Source organism: Natator depressus, chromosome 3, assembly GCF_965152275.1.
Source record: "Natator depressus isolate rNatDep1 chromosome 3, rNatDep2.hap1, whole genome shotgun sequence".
NCBI lineage: Eukaryota > Metazoa > Chordata > Testudines > Cheloniidae > Natator > Natator depressus.
Genome location: NC_134236.1, coordinates 148,006,217 through 148,023,118, shown reverse-complemented (window position 1 = coordinate 148,023,118; position 16,902 = coordinate 148,006,217). Strand labels below are relative to the sequence as shown.

At 47.1% G+C, this 16,902-nt stretch overlaps 1 protein-coding gene across 4 annotated transcripts in view; it reads right to left on the bottom strand.

The window, feature by feature from the left end:
• Positions 1-16,902, bottom strand: part of TTC27 (tetratricopeptide repeat domain 27) — a 198,384-nt gene that overhangs the window by 116,357 nt on the left and 65,125 nt on the right. For all 4 annotated transcript variants that reach the window (XM_074949014.1, XM_074949017.1, XM_074949015.1 and 1 more), the window contains exon 9: positions 15,483-15,549. In XM_074949014.1, the coding sequence (XP_074805115.1) occupies positions 15,483-15,549 (67 nt within the window). The remainder of the gene's footprint in view (positions 1-15,482; positions 15,550-16,902) is intronic.

The window sequence follows — 16,902 nt, the reverse complement described above, 5'->3', positions numbered from 1 at the left end:
TATCTACTGTTTTACAGCAAAACAAGTGAGACTGAGAGACACTTGTTATGAAAATTATGGAACCTGCAGGAAAACATAGGGCTCCGGATGCATGGCACATGTGTATAATCCTCAGTGGAATACAACAAGGACCAGCACTCAAAAGAAGAATTATAACATTCTACCAAACTTTTTATAAACAAAATTGAATTTAAACTTGATAATCTTATTTTTGTTCTTTTTTCCCTTTTATACATTCTCGTTTCCTACTACTGTATATCTTTCTGTATCTTCTCTCCTCTCCCCCATGTATTTTCCCTTAGGCTAATGTTTTTAAGTTTAAACGTTTTTTTCACGAAGTTCATTAATTCTCTCTTTTCTGTTCTGATTGTGTATTTTAATATTCTCCCCCGCCCCCGTATTTTTTGTCCCTATTTAACGTTTCTTCAAATATTTTTATTCCTTCATTCTGGAATTATCTTGTAAAGCCTCATTCTCTCTTCTCTTCCTTCATACCTTAACTCTTTCTCTATTCCCCTTATTTCATCCTTCACCTTTCTCCTTCCCACCTCTCTTTCAAACTCCCCGCTCTCCAAAAGTATTAATTCCAATCTAAACAACAGCTGTCAGTGTGTAAACTAAAAAATACTTGTATATCAGTAGGCTTAATTTATCTATCACAGCAATGCTAATTTTAAATCATCTGCTAGTACAAGGCTAAAAAGCTTACGTAAACATGAGTAATTTATAAAGTGATTCACTCAGCTTCCTGAACCATTTGCTTACAAGTACCTATACATATTATGTTGTCATATGGACCTCGGCAAGCCAAGGAGAAAAATTATTTCCCCAGGGCTGATAATGACTTGCTGCATGACCTTCAAAGCAAGTCACTCTGCTTGTTTATCCATCTGTAAAAGTCTTTCAGTGAAGATACAAAACTTACTTGAATGTTTGTAAAATGCTTTAAGATTCTCAAAGAAAGCATTAAAGAAGTGCAAAAGATTAAAACAGACTCAACATTAATCCAATGCTGACATACACCACCACTTCAAAGCTGGCCAACTAATGTTAAATTTATATCTGTTGCAGAAATATTACTATTTTATTTCATAGGTCTGATTTCTTGTTTATAGTATAAAGATAGGTTAGGTACACTGAACCCTTACCATTGTCCTTAATCATTACTTAACTGTAAATTTACAGGGCAAAATCCTGGCCCTATTAAAGTCAATGGGAGTTTTGTCACTGTCTTCAGTGAGGTCAGGATTTTACCCTCAGTACTTAATCCTAATCTATTCCCTCAGGTGGCAAGTATCTTTCTAGAACACGCTATGATTGCAGTGTTGAGGAATGAAACAAGTAGTCTGTCTGGGGACTACAGGCAGATCTGCAACTTGTAATCTGCCATGGATTTTTTAAGATACTCACACAGTCTTACTCTCAAAGTTATAGATATTCCAGAAATGTAGCCTGTCATAAAAATAAAGGGAAGGGTAACCACCTTTCTGCATACAGTGCTATAAAATCCTTCCTGACCAGAGGCAAAACCCTTTCACCTGTAAAGGGTTAAGAAGCTAAAATAACCTCGCTGGCACCTGACCAAAATGACCAATGAGGAGACAAGATACTTTCAAAGCTGGAGGGGGGAAACAAGGGGTCTGTGTGATGCTTTTTCCAGGAACAGATCAGGAATGCAGCCTTACAACTGTTAGTAAGTAATCTAGCTAGAAATGCGTTAGATTTCCTTTTGTTTAATGGCTGGTAAAATAATCTGTGCTGAATGGAATGTATATTCCTGTTTTTGTGTCTTTTTGTAACTTAAGGTTTTGCCTAGAGGGATTCTCTATGTTTTGAATCTGATTACCCGTAAGGTATTTACCATCCTGATTTTACAGAGGCGATTCTTTTACCTTTTCTTTCATTAAAATTCTTCTTTTAAGAACCTGATTGATTTTTCATTGTTCTTAAGATCCAAGGGTTTGGGTCTGTGTTCACCTGTACAAATTGGTGAGGATTTTTATCAAGCCTTCCCCAGGAAAGGGGGCGTAGGGCTTGGGGGGATATTTTGCAGGAAGACTTCCCCAAGTGGGCTCTTTCCCTGTTCTTTGTTCAACACACTTGGTGGTGGCAGCATAGGGTTCAAGGACAAGGCAAACTTTGTACCTTGGGGAAGGTTTTAACCTAAGCTGGTAAGAAAAAGCTTAGGGGGTCTTTCATGCAGGTCCCCACATCTGTACCCTAGAGTTCAGAGTGGGGAAGGAAACTTGACGTAGCCTGAACCACTACGTTTAATAATCTGATGGTTAAATCTTGTTGCTTTTCGTTTCTGGAACTTTTTCAAATCAAGATCTGATCACCAGCTGGATACCTGTATTCAGAGAAAGATCTGATACCCCAAACTTATACCCTTTTCAAGTGGTGCAACCCAGAGCCTGGCGTCTCATCACACAGGTACAAACAGAGCTATAAACTGAAGAATTTGATAACTTCAGCCTTTTTATTGGTTTGTGAATTTTCCAAGAGCAGACTGATCTTTGCTAGCTTGTTCTTCAGAATTGTTCAAAAAGACAGTTAACTTTTCTGTAACTGGTGTTCTTGGAGATGTGCTGCTCATGTCTATTCCACAACAGGTGTGCGTGCTCGCCATGTGCACCGGTGTTGAAAGTTTTCCCCCTAGCAATACCCGTAGGGGAGCACCCCTAGCGACCCCTGGAGTGGAGCCTCCATGGCGAAGTATAAGGGGCGCTGGGCACTCCCCCGACCCTCAGTTCCTTCTTGCCAGACAACTCCAACAGAGGGGAAAGAGGGCAGGATGTGGAATAGACACGAGCAACACATCTTGAAGAACACCAGTTATGGAAAAGGTAACTGTCTTTTCTTCTTCGAGTGATTGCTCATGTGTATTTCACAATAGGTGATTCCAAGCTATATCTGTTGGAGATGGGTAGGAGTTCACAAATTCACGGGACGGAGCACAGCCCTGCCAAACCCGGCATCTTCCCTGGTCTGGGAGACTATCGCATAATGCAAAGTGAATGTGTGAACTGAAGACCATGTGGCAGACCTGCAAATGTCCTGAATGGGGACATGGGCTAAAAAGGCAGCCAATGAGGCTTGCGCCCTAGTCGAGTGCGCCCTCACAATTGACGGTGGAGGGATTCCCATCAGGTCATAACAGGTATGGATACACGAGGTGATCCAGTTGGAAAGCCGCTGAGTGGAGATCAGCTGACCCCTCATGCATTCAGCCGAGGCGATGAACAGCTGCGAGGACTTCCTGAACGGCTTAGTCCGCTCCAGGTAAAAGGCCAGAGCCCATCTCACATCCAGCGTGTGGAGGTGACGCTCCTCACTGGATATATGGGACGTGGGGCAGAGGACCGGCAGGAAAAAGTCCTGACCCATGTGGTAGGCGGAGACCACCTTCAGGAGGAATGAAGGATGTGGGCGGAGCTGAACCTTATCCTTATGGAACACCGTGTACGGGGGCTCGGAGGTCAGGGCCCTGAGCTCCTGAGACCCGCCAGCCAACATGATCGTTATTAGGAAGGCTACCTTCCACAAGAGGGGCGACCAGGAGCACGTAGCTAGCGGCTCAAAGGGGGGGCCTGTCAGCCAGGCCAGAACCAAGTTCAAGTTCAGGTCCCACTGCGGGACAGGGGGCCTAATGTACGGGAAGAGACTATCCAATCCCTTAAGGAATTGGCCAGTCATGGCATGGGAGAACACCGTGTGCCCCTGCATCGGCGGGTGGAAGGCCGATATGGCCGCCAAGTTCACCTTGACAGACGAGGGCGCCAGGCCCTGGGCTTTGAGGTTGTCCAAAATGAGTTGAATCGGGGTAGTCACGGGGGAAACATCCCGCTCAGCTGCCCATCTGAAAGGCACCGGAGATAGCGCCCTGTCCCACCACCCCCGGAGCAAAACCAGTAACAGCAACAGTTCTGCCGAATGGCGAACAGGTCCACCTGCGGAGTTCCCCACTCTAGGAAAAGTCTGAGCGCCACCTCTGGATGAAGAGACCACTCATGCTGAGAGAAGTCCCTGCTCAAGCGGTCTGCCTGTGAGTTCCGGGCGCCCAGTAGGTGGTAGACCTGTCGGCAAACATCATGGGCTATACAGAAGTCCCACAGCCTGAGGACTTCCAACCAGAGGATCGGGCCTCGCCTTCCCTGTTGATGTAAAACAATCGAGGCTGTGATAACCCTGCCCACTCTGCCCTCCAGGTATGAGCGGAAGGCCATGCACGCCAGTCGGACTACCCTGAGCTCTTTGACGTTTATGTGGAGGGCCAGGTCCTGTGCAGACCACAGACCTTGGATCTGAACGTCTCCCCAGGTCCGATGCATCGAACACCAGTTCCAGCGACGGGGGCCTGCCTCTGAACGGGACCCCATGGAGCACCGGGGAGGACCACCATCGAAGGGAGGCGATCACCGACTCAGGCACAGTGAGGACCTTGTCCATCCTGTCTCTGGCGTGGGAGAACACCAGGGCCAACCAGAGCTGGAGGGGTTTCATCCTGAGTCTGGCGTGACAAACTACGTATGTGCATACCAACATGTGACCCAAGAGCTGGAGACGCTCTGGCTGTTGTCACTGGAAACCTTGTGACTGCGTCGATGAGCCCTTTCAGGGTCTCGAACCTGACCAGTGGGAGGGAGGCTGTGGCCAACGTGGCATCCAGGACCACCCCGATAAACTCTATGCATTGTACTATGACTACTGTGGACTTGGTGTTGTTTACCAACAGGCTCAGAGTGGCGCACGTGGACAGAAGGAGCATTACATGGTCCCGCACCTGCGACCGGGAACTGAACTTGACCAGCCAGTTGTCCAGATAGGGGAAGATCTGGACCCCACGGTGCCTGAGGTAGGCCGCCACCACAGACGTACATTTTGTAAATACCCTGGGGGCAGTGGACAGGCCAACCGGGAGGACCATGAATTGATAGTGATCCTGCCCAACCATGAAACGGAGAAAGCGTCTGTGCCCCTCGAATATATGGATGTGGAAGTACACGTCCTGCAGATCGAGGGTGGTGTACCAGTCCCCAGGATCCAGGGAGGAAATGATGGAGGCCAGGGAGACCATGTGGAACTTGAGCTTCACCATGTACTGGTTCAGGCCTCGTAGGTTCAGGATGGGCCTGAGCCTGCCTTTGGCCTTCGGGATAAGGAAATAGCGGGAGCAGTACCCCTTGTGTTCAAACTCCGCTGGACACCACTTCTACTGCTCCTAGGCCAAGGAGCCACCCCACCTCCTGCTCGAGCAGAGCCTCATGAAAGGGGTCCCCCAGGAGGGATGGGGGCGGATGGTGGTTGTGCGGGGTAGAGGTAAACTGGAGGATGTAGCACACAACTGGTTGGAGAAGGGAAGCTTTATAGAGGGTGGATCCCTGATGAGAACTGGTAGGTTGCCCCCGGGTGTCCCATCAAAACTGCCATTTCCCTGCCTGTTTGCCCTTGCAGGACCCAGGCTGGGGGGCAGACCGAGATGGTCTCTGCAGCCGTTTCTTATAATCCCGCATCTTTTTATAAGGGAGCTCATATTTAGAGTGGGTGGCCTGGGTGGGAGACTGCCGTGGCTTAAACTTCGGTTTAGCTGGAGCTGGAATAGAGAGGCCAATAGTCTTAAGCGTAGTGCGGGAATCCTTCAGGCCATGCAATTTTATGTCCGTCTGTTCCGCAAATGGAGCCTTGGCGTCAAACAGGAGGTCCTGCACCTCACTCGACAGCCCGGACAGCAGAAGTCACGACGCCCTTCTCATGGACCCGCAGAGGCTATGGACCAAGCGGCCACGTCCACCGCATCCGACGCTGCCTGCAGGGTTGCCCTGGCAGCTGCTGTAACCTCCTCCACCAGAGCTTTGAACTCCTTCCTGTCACACTCCTGGAGGGAGTCCTCGAACTTGGGCAGAGAGCCCCATAGACTGAACTCATACCGGCCCAGGAGAGCCTGATGGTTCACCACCCATAACTGAAAGCTCGAGGATGAATAAGTTTTTCTCCCAAAAGAATCCAGGCTCCTTGAATCTTTATTTTTCAGAGTAAGGACTGGTTGGCCCGGCCGTTCCCCGTGGTTGACCGACTCAACCACCAGAGAGTTAGGGGCAGGGTGGGTGTAAAGGTATTCATGTCCTTTGACGGGCACAAAATACTTGCTTCCGCACTCTTAGAGATGGGGGACAATGAGGCCGGGGTTTGCCACAAGGCATTTGAAATTTTTGCCACCCCTTCGTGGAGTGGCAAGGCCACGCTGCCCGGTACTGAGGCGGACAGGACGTTCAAAAGAGAGTCCGAGGACGACTCCACCTCCTCTGCCTGAAGGTTGAGGTTTGATGCCACCCTTTTCAATAGCTTCTGGTGGGCTTTAGAGTCCTCCTACGGGAACAGAGGGAGGAGGGGACGTAAATCGCCTCATCATGGGAGGGCGAGGAGGCAGGTGCAGTACTTTGCGTGTCCACCAGCACGGGAGGATCCACACCCTGGTCGCTCTCCGGGCACGGCGCCAAAGATGCACGTCCCACCGACTCCTTCCTTGGAGGCTGGCAGAGGGAGGCTGACAGCCATGCCAAGGCTCCAGCCACTGAGTGAGCCCCCATCAGGGGCTGCATCGGGGGCCATGGTGCTCACCAGTACCACTGTGCCGGCCACAGGGCCCAGCACCACTGCACCGGTGCTGTGGCACCAGCAGAGCAGGCCGTTCGGCCTGGCTGGCCTGACCCATCAATGGACGACTAGGAAGGGAGGCTGGGCTGACGTAGGACCTGCCACTGTCCCTGGACTGGGAGGAGTGGCAGCGCCGGGAGCGGTGCCGACCATGAGACTGCGATCCCGACATGGAGGAACGGTACTATTGGAAGCAGCTGCTCCACGATCGGCTCCGGTGGGTGGATCTGTGCCGGCGAGGCACTGATGACCTATGCCCGGGGCTGTGGGAGCGGTGCCGTGGTGGGGTCCTGGAGCGAGACGATGAACGAGAATGGCGTTGATGTTCGTGTCGCGACTGGCTACGATAGCCCTTCTGAGACGAGGACCTTCGACGTCATCTGCCTTGGTCCCTTCTGTATGTGCTCCTCGAGGCAGAGCGGTGTCTGGAGTCTCTGTCAGATGGAATCCAGCCAGACAACCTGGTTGTCTGCGTGGACTATGCACGGGACGGTTGCTGAGCGGTAAACGGGGTTGGGAATATTCTGTTGACCGAGATTGGTACCGAGTTGGGGGCGACTGCGGAGAACCCAGCAGAGGCTTGCCTCTGGACCGCGGGGCCAACATTGGCAGTGCTCCTGGTACCATCAAGAACATAACATCCTGGGCTGCTTGCAGGGCCTCTGGCGTGGAAGGCATCCAGACATCCAGGGAAGCCTGCTCTGAACAGGCTGGGCTATTCTGCTTGACCGAGTCGGAGGCCTAGAGGCCGATGGGGACCGAGAACTGCCCAGCATGGGTCTAGCCTCTCCCGAAGTCTTGCTCTGGTGCCGCAGCGGAGAAGGCCTCTTCTTAGCCTTCTTGGCTTGTCGCTTGGATGGGGAGTGGTGCCGACTGGTAGATGGCACCAGGGTGTGACCATGCACCGACACCGCGGTACCTGGTGCTGACTTGGAGCAGCGCACCGGAGTCGGGATCAACGCTGACTCCATCAGGATGGCCCGGAGCCTAATGTCCCTCTCTCTTGGTCTGAGGCTTGAACGACTTGCAAATCTTGCAGCAATCGCTGAGATGGGTTTCACCCAAACAGCGTAAACAGTCTGCGTGTGGATCACTCACTGGAATCTGTTGCCTACAAATGTCGCACGACTTAAAACCCAGGGCGTGGGGCATGCCCCGGCCCGGGTGCACTAACTAAAACTAATCAAACTACTAACTACAGGTACCATACCCTGAACGAACAAGAGTTCTGGGAATGACCTGTAGCAAAGCTGGACCAGAGCAGTTCCGAAGCACCCTCACTGGTGGCAAGAAAGAAGTGAGTATGGGGGGAGTGCGCAGTGCCCCTTATACCGCGCCATGGAGGCACCACTCCAGGGGTCGCTGGGGCGCTCCCCTATGGGTACTGCTAGGGGAAAAACTTCCAATACCGGTGCACGTGGCGAGCACGCACACCTATTGTGGAATACACGAGCAATCACTTGAACATCCTATACAAACATCTCAACCTCTGCACTGTTTGCAAATGATTCACCTCCATTTTATCTTCAACCAATTATTATATGTGGTATCTGAATGATCACTTAGGTCACACAGAAGCGTCAATCATGGTGGAGGAACAATACTATCAACAAGAAAAGCAAAATAATAATTAAAAAAACAAAGGTTTCAGAGTAGCAGCCGTGTTAGTCTGTATTTTCAAAAAGAAAAGGAGTACTTGTGGCACCTTAGAGACTAACAAATGTATTTGACCATAAGCTTTTGTGAGCTACAGCTCACTTCAGCATCCGATGAAGTGAGCTGTAGCTCACAAAAGCTTATGCTCAAATAAATTTGTTAGTCTCTAAGGTGCCACAAGTACTCCTTTTTTTAAAAAAAAAACAAAGCACAGCAAATCTTTCTGAACACATTTGTATGGATATTCATGAGATCTCTTTTAACAAATTTTCTTGTAGCAAATAGAATTCATAGGAATGTCATGGAAAATGAACACAAATCAATGTAAATTCATGGTTTTTACACGAGTTAATATCTATGAATACTCTTTTTCAGTATTTGCCCAACTCTAGATAAAAAATAGATTTGTGGATTTCCCCATTTATCCTGACACTAGATTTGTAAGAGATCCAAATATGTCATTCTGCTGTCTTCATCATAGTCTACTGCTTTTCCACAAGGAAAAAACAATGTGAGATGGGACAGCGATGGTACTCCAGGGAAGAACAAAGGACAAGTAAAGGAGCCATCAGCAGCTGGTATTAAAAGTGTGGAAAGCCATCATTTTTAATGGTAATGCAGGGGATGAGAAAAGGGAAAACAGTTTACTGATTCAATATAATTTATGTCCGATACCACTGAAAGGCAGTAAAAAGTGAATTTCTAAATGCATATCCTTATTGAACGTCTACTTCTCCTCCCTTTTTCTTAATCCTTTAATTAAAGGAAGATACTGACTGGAAGAGGTTTCAGAAGGGGCATCAGAAATATGGAGTCTAACATCCAGTGCACTTGAAACTGGTTTATCATGACAAGATGTTGTTTTTGGTTCAATACTTAATTCTGTGGCAAAAGATCAGTTTCTCAAAATCACCAGAGATAATTCAGTAAAAGCCAGGAATTTTTCCTCACTTGAATATTTAAATGCTTTCTTCCCAGGAAGATTGATTTTTTTAAGCTATGAGAATATTAAATATTCAGACTACATATTTATTATCATCTCATCATAGTCTTAAATGCACTCCAACAGCCAAAATGCCTCAGAAATCTAGCTTTTCAGTTTCAAGTATTGTCTAAAATTATAGACAGGGCGTGAAAAAAAAATCACTTTTCCTGGTGAGCATGGAAACCTAAGCTATGAATTTCTACAGAACGCAAGACTTCATTAAAAAAGCAGAAATCTCTAGCCTTAAAATTTTCGTTGCAACCATACTGTACATGAACAGAACAATGCAGAATTGTCTTCTTGAGTCTCCAGACAACTCCATCTCCTCTCCTCTGTTCATGACCGTCAAGCAGCAGGAGAGGGAATTTTAGAAGATTCTGATCAGTTTCACGGCTGCTATCCAGAATCTTTGAACAGCAATGAAGCTACAGTATCAAGAATGTCAATATTATGCCACTACTAAGGACAGATATGAGCACCACAGACGTAGACAACCTAAAGAGAGAGTCTGGGGTAACTAGAGAGTAGTTGTGACCTCTTCACCAAACTCCTTTACAGTAACTCAGGGTATGTCTACACCTCAATAAAACAACTGTACTAGCTGACTCAGCTCAGGCTGCAGGGCTATAAAAATTGCACGACAGACATTTAGACTAGTGTTGGAGCTCTGGGACCCCCCGATCCTGTAAGATGCTTTGACCAGACCAGAAAAGAAGATGTAACTAGACATCACCATCAACTTTATGGCTGTGTCCCTGAATAACTCTGGACTCACAGGGACGTCAGTTTTCTCGAACCTGTTTTCTAGCAGTGTCCTTTTGCCTTCTACAGTACGCAGTTATTTCGGAATTAGCCGAGTTACCTCGAAATAAAACTGGTTCTGTCCACATGACCAAACCAGTTTTTTCGATTTAAAGGGCTCTTTACTCCGATTTCTGTACTCCATCTCAGCAACTGGAGTAGTGCTAAAATCGAGATTGCAGGTCCAGGTTACAGGTACTGTGGACGCAATGTGACGATATTGCCCTCCGGGAGCTATCCCAGAATGCTCCCTTGTGACCACTCTGGACAACACTCTGAACTCCAATGCACTAGCCAGGTAGGCAGTAAAAGCCCCGGGAACTTTTGAATTTCCTGTTTGGTGACCATCAGCACAGTCCACCATCACAGGCAACCATGCAGAGTCCACCATCACAGGCGCCCATGCAGTCCCAGATTCGCAGACGAGCTCCAGCATGGTCCGAACAGGAGGTACTGGATCTCACTGCATGTTGGGGAGACTAATCTGTTACGGCAGAACTACGTTCTAAAAAAAGGAACGCAAATACGTGTGCTAAAGTCTCCAGGGCCATGACAGAAAGAGGCTACTCCAGGGACACAGAACAGTGTCATAAAAAAATCAAGGAGCAAGTGTACCAAAAAGCCAGGGAGGTGAATGGGTGCTCTGGGTCACAGCCACATACATGCCACTTCTACCGTAAGCTACATGCAATTATGGGGGGTGACGACACCACTACTCCACCACCGTCCGTGGACACCTGCAAGGGGGGGAGTAGCCCGGAGCGAGGAGGATGAGTTTTTGGAGGAGGAGGAGAAGGAGGAGGAGAGTGCACAGGCGGAAAGTGGGGAATCTGTTTTCCCCCCAGCCAGGAACTGTTCTTAAAGCTGGAGCCAATAGCCTCCCCCTACTCCCAAAACATGCTCCCGGACCATGACCCTGGAGAAGGCACTTCTGGTGAGTGAGAGCTTGATTGGAGCCATGTGGTGGGGGGAAACCCAGCTGCGCTGGGCTGTTCGCATTTAGTTTAAAGGGCTCATCACTGCACAGAGCCTCATTGGAGTCCCGCGGTGGGTGCGTGTGTGCACGCGTGCGGGGAGGGTGCTGTATGAAACGATCATCCCAGAGAGCCTGCAGGCTGCCTGCAACCTGAATTCTGTTGCCTGGCTGCTGCCTGCAAGCTGAATTCTGTTGCCTGGCCACATGTGTTGGCTTATTCACACCAAAGTGGCAGGCACTTCAGTATAAGAGACAAATGAGATCTTGTACAGAAAGAACATGTGCCGTGTACTATGAATTGCCTGTTTCACTGAGAAACAGCGTCCCCTTTGTTCTCTAGAATGTATCTTTTAAAATACTACCCTCCCTTTTTCTCCTCCTGCAGCAGGTGCAAATGTTTCAATGTGGCCCCTATCTACTCTGTCCCAGAGGCTGGTCCAGATTAGAAGGCGGAAAAAACAAACTCGGGACGACACGTTTGCCGAGCTCATGCAGTCCTCCTGCACTGATATGGCCCAGTTGAACGTGTGGAGGCAAACAATTGCAGAGTCACGTAAAGCGTTACATGAATATGAAGAGAGGAGGGACATGCGCGACGAGAGCAGGCAGGATGCTACAGTCAAGCTCATGGGGGAGCAAACTGACATGTTCCGCTGTATGGTGGATCTAATGCGGGAAAGGCAGCAAGACCACAGACTGCTGCTGCAGCCCCTGAATAACCGCCCTCCCTCCTCCCCAAGTTCCATAGCCTCCTCATCCAGATGCCCAAGAACATGGGGGGGGGGGGAGGCTATGGGGATCCACACAGTCAACCCCAGAGGATTGCACAAGCAGCAGAAAGCTGGCATACCTGAAATTTTGATCTGGTTTCTGGACTTGTCCTTCCCTCCTCCTCCACACCTGTAACCCAATACCCGCCCTCCCTTGTCTAGCTTCTGATTTCTCTCAATGTTTTGTGCAACAAATAATAAAGAACGTTTTTTTAAACAATTGTGACTTTAATTTCCTTTCATATATATATAGGGGGCGGGTAACTTTAAGAGAAACAAACAACTCTCACACGGTACCCTGGCCAGTCATGAAACTGGCTTTCAAAGCTTCTCTGATGTGCAGCGCACCATGCTGCGCTCTTCTAATCGCCCTGTTGTCTGGCTGTGTGAAACTGGCCGCCAGGCGAGTCGCCTCAACCTCCCACCCCACCATAAACGTCTCCCCCTTACTCTCACAGACATTGCGGAGCACACAACAAGCAGCAATTACAACTGGAATATTGGTCGCGCTGAGATTTAACCGAGTCAGTAAACTGCGCTAGTGTGCTTTCAAACATCCAAAAGCACATTCTACCACAATTCTGCACTTGCTCAGCCTATAGTTGAACTGCTCCTTACTACTGTCCAGGGTGCCTGCGTACGGCTTCATGAGCCATGGCGTTAAGGCTGGGTCCCCGAGGATAACTATAAGCATTTCAACATCCCCAACGGTTATTTTCTGGTCTGGGAAGTAAGTTCCTTCCTGCAGCTGTTCAAACAGACCAGAGTTCCTGAAGATGCGAGCGTCATGCACCTTTCCCGGCCATCCCACGTTGATGTCGGTGAAACGTCCCTTGTGATCCACCAGTGCTTGCAGCACCATGGAAAAGTACCCCTTGTGGTTTATGTACTGGCCGCCCCGGTGTGCCGGGGCCAAGATAGGGATATGCGTTCCATCTATCGCCCCACCGCAGTTAGGGAACCCCAGCGCATTAAAGCCATCCACAATGGTCTGCACATTTCCCAAAGTCACTACCCTTGATAGCAGGTGGTCAATGATTGCGTTGGCTACTTGCAGCACAGCAGCCCCCACAGTAGATTTCCCCACTCCAAACTGATTCCTGACTAACTGGTAGCCGTCGGGCGTTGCAAGCTTCCACAGGGCCACTCGCTTCTCAACTGTGAGGGCTGCTCTCATCTTGGTGTCTTTGCGCTTCAGGGCAGGGGACAGCAAGTCACAAAGTTCCATGAAAGTGGCCCTACGCATACGAAAGTTTCTCAGCCACCGGGAATCATCCGTACCTGCAATACTATGCGGTCCCACCAGTCTTAGCTTGTTTCCCGGGCCCAGAATTGGCGTTCTACAGCATGAACCTGGCCCAACACCACCATGATCTCCCAATCGCCACATGCCATGCCATCTGTGTCCACGTCCCCATCACTGTAGTAATTGCGCTGTCGTCGCTTCCTCGCCCGGTTTTGCAGGTTCTGCACATACTGATGGATAATGCGCGAGGTATTTACAATGGTCAAAACTGCAGCGGAGATCTGATTGGGCTCCATGGCTATGGCGCCTGCACGGGTAACCCTGAAAAAGGGTGCAAAATGTAGGAGAGCAGAGTGGCAGCAGAAGCTGTGCTGTTTGGTTCACGGTAGCCAAACAATGGCGGAAAATGGTTGTCTTCTGTGGCTTTCATGGAGGTGGAACCCAGGACAGACAACATGGAGAAGCTCCGAAGTGTGGCAATAGCGGGAGACCAGAGTTGGCGGCGGAAGCTGTGCTGTTCGGTACACGATGGCCAAGCAAAGTTGAGTTGGAGAGGTGGATTCATAGTAGGAGAGCAGCGGTGCACCGTCTGCTGAAAGCAGTATGGCATCTGTAAGCCAAAAAGGTGCGAAACGATTGTCTGCTGTAGCTTTCTGACGACACACACCCAGAGACACCTGCAAGAATGTTTTTGCCCCACCATTCACTGGGAGCTTAACACAGAATTCCAATGGGCAGCGGGGACTGCGGGAACTGTGCGATAGCTACCCACAGAGCACTGCTCTGACATTCGATGCTAGCCTTGGTACTGTGGACACAATCTGCCGAATTCACGCACTTTAGTGGGTACTCAGAAGACTGAATGTATAAAATAGCTTCTGAAAATTCAAATAGAATAATTTCAAAATAATTTCATACTGTAGACATACCCTAATAAGATTAACCTTCACTGCAGAATTAACTTGAGTTATCTACTCTGAAGTTAGTTTAGTTCAAGTGACAGTGGTCATGCTGAGAAAAGGGAGAAAAGGTGAAGGAGTTGCACTGTATGTAAGAGAGCAGTATGATTGCTCAGAGCTCCAGCATGAAAATGGAGGACAGCCTGTTCAGAGTCTTTGGGTTAAGTTTAGAGGCAAGATCAACAAGGGTGATGTCGTGGGGGGCATCTGCTATAGACCACCAGACCAGGAGGATGAGGTAGACGAGGCTTTCTTCAGACAACTAACTAACAGACGTTTCCAGATCACAGGCCCTGGTTCTCATAGGGGACTTCAATCACCCTGACATCTGCTGGGAGAGCAATACAGCAGTGCACAGACAATCCAGGAAGTTTTTGGAGTGTTGGGGACAACTTCCTGATACAAGTGCTGGAGGAACCAACGAGGGGCTGTGCTCCTCTTGACCTGCTGCTCACCAACTGGGAAGAATTGGTAGGGGAAGTAGAAGAAGGTGGGCAGCAGTGACCATGAGATGGTCAAGTTCAGGACCAAAAGGAAGAAAGGAGAACAGCAGAATATGGACCCTGGACTTCAGAAAAGCAGACTTCAGAAAAGCAACTAATGGACAACTACTGATTAATAAACTTTCACAATACTATTATAATTTTGAATATTTCAATAAAGTCTCCCCACCCACCACAAATTTATTTTCTTCCTGACAGACTTAGAAATGTTGATGAACCTTGACAATGGAACACAGAACAAGTTCACAGAGTAGCAATGCTAAAACCTGGATTTAGTGGGCCACTCTAAAGCACTCTACAAAATCCTTCACTTTCAGCATAAGTCAAATATAACAGATAGAAACTATCCTAAAGAAATGTGTAAACAATACTCATTTGGCTTTCAATTACTTCAGTTCAGTTGAGCCCCAAAAAAGAATATGTACGCTCCTGTGTTTAAGGCTTCGCAAGGATCAGAACACTGTTTCTGACTGCACTATACTATTTAATTTACAAAAGACTCTTGATAATTAGATGCTCACAAGGTAGGGAAGTACTTTCAGAACTAAATCAGTGTGAAGAATTTGTTATAAGGGCCTGACCTGTATCATTACATTTCAACTCCGAGTAGGGAATCTAAATCTAAAATCATCAGAAATTCTCTCATTAAATGTTTGTAAAAGACATTGAAATGAAAATAGCATTTGGGGTTTTTTAAATGTAAACTTTATAGTGCAGAGCTGGTGAAGCAAACAAGGCTGAATTTAAGCATTGATATGAGAGAGAGAATGAATGTGCTTTTTCATAATTATGGATGCAACAGACCAAAACCAGATTAGTTTTTATTCATAAATAATGTCACCAAAATAGTTGATGGGTCGCAGCTTAGTACTTCACTTAGAGAAGTTGAAGGAACATATAAATATAGTAAAAAACAGAGATAAGTTACTTACTGATGTAAATGCTGAAAGCTCCTCTTCAGTTAGCTTGTGTATTGGGTTGTTCTTTTGGAAATCTATGCTGTGAAACAAGAATTATTTGAGTACACACAAAATAAATTCAGTTCAATGGGTACAATCTTTATATATAAAGCATGCTTCTCAAATTTGCAAAAAGCTAAAAACATCTTCTAGAAAACAATGTTATGAATAAAAAATATTTTATTATGTATGTGCAACAGAGGGTTTGAGCCTTTGTCCTTAAGTCAGATAATTGAAAAAAGAAAAAAACCCCATATTTGGGTATGTTCCATCCTGTCAAGGTGGTTTTCGAAAGATGGTACCCGAGAGATAGGTTGTTAAGGCCCTTCAAAGTGGCCATTAATCACTGTTTTCTCTTCCTTAGTGCCACCTTCTAGAGGGTGGAGAGCAAAACTGTTGTATGAACTTCTATTATAGCTCTTTGCCTTCAGAAAACTGGGAGAACTAGAGGAAGGATTTAATAAGTGTGTCAAGGGGGACAAAGAAAGAGAAAGAGTGGTCAGAGAAAGGGATTAGTTTCAAGGGATGTTATGCGTTTAGTTGTCTTTTTTATCCACTCACTCTCTCTGTAAACAAGCCGAGATACTTTATCTAGTTTAAGCTTATAAGCAGTGTAAATTGAGCTATATTAAGCCAGTATTTTAAATCCATTTTCTGTCTTTCCAGGCACTTGTTTACGTTCGGATTACTGATCAATGGGTAATTGGACACAATCTTCTTCAAAAAGAAAAACTCCATAACCTTTAAAGGAGAAGTACTAAAAGGTAAAGATTTCTGGAACCTGCAACCTCCTCTCAATCTGTCAAGGAGCACTGACAGAGGGCTCCTTGCCCAGTAAGCTGCCAGCAAGCCATAGTGAGCAAACACAAGGGAAAAGCCAAAAACAGAGCAGAAGATGAGAGTTGGCAAGCATATTAATCATAGTAGGATGTATCTGTAAAGCCAAAGAAGGAAATGGGTACACAACTCCAAATAATTGGACATTTCTTACACGAACAACTCAGAATAGCTCACCAAATCCCATAATGTAGTGCTAGTGATATATGAAGTCCATCAAATAGTACAAAAGGAGACAACAGGGTTATAATTCCACTCCCATGTGAAACACCAGATTATATTAAGGCCTAAATCACACTATAAACAAAGAATGATCTCCGCTGAAACTTTATAATTGCTTTTTGCAAAGTATAAAGAATACAGTGGTAGCGTTCTTCAGGTAAAGTTGCAAAGATTCTCATGTTTCATACTGAACATGAAAAGTGATTATGCTCTTTAATTCTATACACTTCAAATGGGAGAAATTTTTGGTCTCAAATCTAATTATCCTCCAACTGTAATAATTATACTTTGTGCATATATTGTACAGTTACATTATAGACATAATATACAACTA